General features: G+C 49.8%; 1 protein-coding gene across 1 annotated transcript; it reads right to left on the reverse strand.

Moving 5' to 3' along the window:
• Positions 1-913: 913 nt before the first annotated feature.
• Positions 914-1,997, reverse strand: LOC311223343 (putative nuclease HARBI1; the record flags this gene model as incomplete). The annotated part of the gene is made up of 3 exons (XM_084308134.1): positions 914-1,272; positions 1,361-1,454; positions 1,551-1,997. The coding sequence occupies 3 exons, from the start codon at positions 1,995-1,997 to the stop codon at positions 914-916; spliced, it is 900 nt and encodes a 299-aa protein (XP_084164260.1).
• Between the last annotated feature and the right edge of the window lie 1,843 nt (positions 1,998-3,840).

Raw genomic sequence — 3,840 nt, forward strand, 5'->3', positions numbered from 1 at the left:
ACACCGACACATACGAAGTGGCTGGGCCATCCAGCCAACAGGTGGAAGGTAATAATATAATATACACTTCATTTGTATAGCACCTTTCATACAGGAATTGTCACATCAGTAAGGAAGACTGGCATAGAAATCACTTTGTCGTCAACGATTTTATTGAGGAACATGACAAGAATCTCTTAATTTATTTGAAACAATATTCAACCGTATGGTTCCGAACCTTGCTAGCAAACAAATAAAACGTTATTAAATTGCCTATTCATTCCACAGGCAACTCGGCTGAGTTGACCATCAATCCCATCCCCGACCCCGTCGACACCCAGGAGGAGCAGGAGGCGTCCTGCAGCCGACCCCCTTCGGCGCGCAGGGAGCAGAGGGCCCACCCGGTCCCGGACCCGGTCGTCCTTACGGGGGCCGTCCTCGACAACCAATTGACCACCATCGCCCTCCTGAGCGACATGAGGGACGAGCAGAGGCTCACACGCCAGACCCTGGCCCAGCTGGTCGCGGTCCAGACCCAGCTGGTCGCGGTCCAGCCAGTCTGGCGGGCATCCTCCTGAAATTCACGGAAAACAGGGACCAATAAATACCGTAACCACCTTTGGCGTTGGTGTCATTATTATAATCAGATAATCATTAGCTGGATGAATGCCTTTTCTCGTTCCGTTCTTTTGAAGTTTGATTGATAATCTGCATGCACGGTGAACTGAGTGTCATCTGGTCACCTTTAAACTGTCAGCTACTTCCATTCAACTATAACTGTACAATGCAATTCAAAAATGGTTCCAATTCATTAATGAGCTCAATTCGATTTCAAACAACAGTATTTTCCTTTTATGTACAGGTTACTAATGATTACTTAATTAATATGAATTGACACAAATCGCAGTTCTTCCAGTGCATGGGGTAGACTCACTCAAAACTGCGCTATGATCCTAGCTCTTGTCAGCATTCCAGTGGCGTTTGGAGGTGGCTCTTCCACGTCTGGCATGGGGTCGTCGGGTAGTTCTGGGTTTAGCAGCGGGATGCCATGCCTGATGGCCAGGTTATGGAGCACACTGCAGGCCACGATGATGTTGCAGACCTTTTCAGGCCGGTACTGCAGTGTGCCCCCCGTGCCAGACAGGCAGAGCCACCGACCCTTCAGGAGACCAATTGCACGCTCCACGGTGACTCGTGTGCGTGCGTGCGCCCGGTTATAGGTGCCCTCCTGTTGTGTGGTGGGGTTGGTCAGCGGCGTCATCAGCCACGGCTTTAGTGGATAGCCACGATCCCCTGCATTGAAAGATATATAATTTAATTACAGATACCAGTAATAACATTACGATTTGATTCAATATGGGCCTAAATGTGTAACACTCACCAATAAGCCACCCGTCTTCAACAACCCCAGCCTGGAGACGAATGCCCACAGAGCTGTTCTGCACCACAAACGAGTCGTGGGTTCCTCCTGGCCACTGGGCAACGACATTTAGGAGTCTGTTAACGTAATTGAATTCATTTTGTGATGGTGTTTTGAGGGCTATGTGTGTGCAGTCTATTGCTCCAATTACGTTGGGGAAACCGGCGATGGCGTGGAAAGCCCTCTTGACCTCGACCTGCTGTGCGTGTGTGTATGGGAATTTGATGTAGTCGGGGATTAGGGACATGATGGCATCCAACACTGTGGGCATGATCCTGCTGAGTGAGGGTTGGGAGATGCCCGAGCGATCTGCGATCTCCCGCTGGAACGTCCCGGTGGCCAAGAATCCCAGGGTGGAGAGGACTTGGGTGTGGACGGGGATGGCATGTGTGCGCCTTGTTCGGCGCTCCAATAAGGGTCCCAGATCCCGGCACAGGTCGAGCAGGATTGCCCTGGGGAAGCGGAACCTGCTCATGAGCCACTCTGTGCTCTCAGCAAACAGGTCTGCCCTGTCCCTGAAGACGCGCTCCCTGTGGAGCGCACCATGGGCATGGCCCATTCCCAAATCGTGCAACACTGCGAGGACTGCGTTATCCATGGTGAATAGGATCTGAAATCCATGTTCCAGATGTAATTTATAGGGTTTGCCGACGATTACACTCATGTCGCCAATTTAATTAATTACGGGTCATACAGAACACCTGGGTATATTGTAACTGTTGATTGATTTCCCTTCGATCTGCGCTCCAATTGGGTCGTTGTTGGTCAGGGACGATTCTAGCCACGCATGGCTTCAGTGGATAACCGTGATCACCTGCATTTAAGTGATATTTTGATGACAGATATAATAACATTGCAATTTAATTAAATGAGATTAGGCCTGGGTCATGCGTTCCTTATCAGCCAACAACGTATCGGCCAAATAATGCAACGTTAACCATCCTGCATCCTACATTCAGAAGTTGATGCTGTTTAGGGTTTGACAATAATTACACTAATATCGCTGTTTCACAATGAACTATGATGAATCACGGGGGTCATACAGAACACGTGCCAGTGTCTTTATTTCCGCCTTGAAACTAATGCAGGACTGAGGAGTGCTTATGCGTAGTAACGATATTCTACCACTGGGAGCTAGGTACGCCAGGTCTGACCTGTGCGTAGATGTACGCACGAAGTCAAGTTCAAGTTGAAATTGATGAATCCCACTCTTTGCTTAGAAATGATCGTACGCACAGGGTAAGCACAGATCTGTGCGTAGAACACGTTGATGAATGAGGGCCCTGGTCTTCTTGTAAAGCAGGTGTCCCACGCGCGTAAAGATTTTTACCAATGCACTTTCAGTTCCGCGTTCGGGTTCCGCGATCTGATTGGCCACTGACGTTTCTCTCAGCGCCAATCACGTTACGCCTAGTTATATATTCGTACTTGGCTTATCGCGTCCCGCTCTTTAAGCCTATCGAGATACCTCTTATCTCTTGTACCTATTGTACTCCATCACGAAAACAACTTGTACACCCACACCTGACCGGGTCCCGCCTCACCAACACACCCTTCCTCACTTCCTCTATTTTCGTTCCATCATATTGGATGCAGTGCACCTTATGTAACTAGTAGGATGAAAAGATTAGAGAAATTACGTAATGTTGAAAACTTACCGGAGGTTTGCTTACCCCTGGCAGCTTCGGAGCATGTTTCAGCGACACATTGGGCCTGTGCTGATGTTTCCTCGGCTGACGGCGGCAGACCGAGGGGCAGCGTACAAGGTTTGGCTATCAAGTCGGCTTGTACAAAGGTAAGGCCTGTGTCATTAGGCATCAATGTCGGTATTGGTAATGCTGTGGAGTATGTTTCGGCGCCAGGGCCGGGGTGGCTTGGTGATCGTTCCACTGCAGTGGACGTTTTCCTGGCAATCCTGGAGCACGCTGCTAACGCTAATGCTACTACTGCTACTTCTGCTAATGCTAACGTTGACGCTGAAATGGGTCGTTGTTCTAATAATCCCCGCCGCGGGATACCGCTTTTCCCTCCTCTTACCAGCTTCATTGATGAAGGTCAGTCGGTTGTTGATGTGGGGGGTTTCGCTGAGTCCTATTTACCTTTTTTACAGGTAAACGGGCTAACAACAGGGTGCAGGCCGGTGGTACCGTGGCTACGTAGCCAGGTAGCTTTGTTCCTGTGCCCCGGCGGGGATGAACGACGTCCCGCCCGGCCGATGCTTGATAGCGAATCGGCTCAGAGGGTGGCAGTATGGACGGATGAGTTGTATACTGCTACAGGATGGTATTTAGCGGCGGCCAGTGTTATGGCTCAGCTGGCTAGTTTCCTATCCACATTGGCGTCGGGTAGTAGGACTTTGGGTCCAGCCGACATTGTAAACATGGTTCATGTTTGTGGTGTTATTGAGATCTTGACTCAGTCGCAAGCTATAACTGCGGGGA

This window comes from Notolepis coatsorum (assembly GCF_963971535.1).
Source record: "Notolepis coatsorum genome assembly, chromosome: 1".
Lineage (NCBI taxonomy): Eukaryota > Metazoa > Chordata > Actinopteri > Aulopiformes > Paralepididae > Notolepis > Notolepis coatsorum.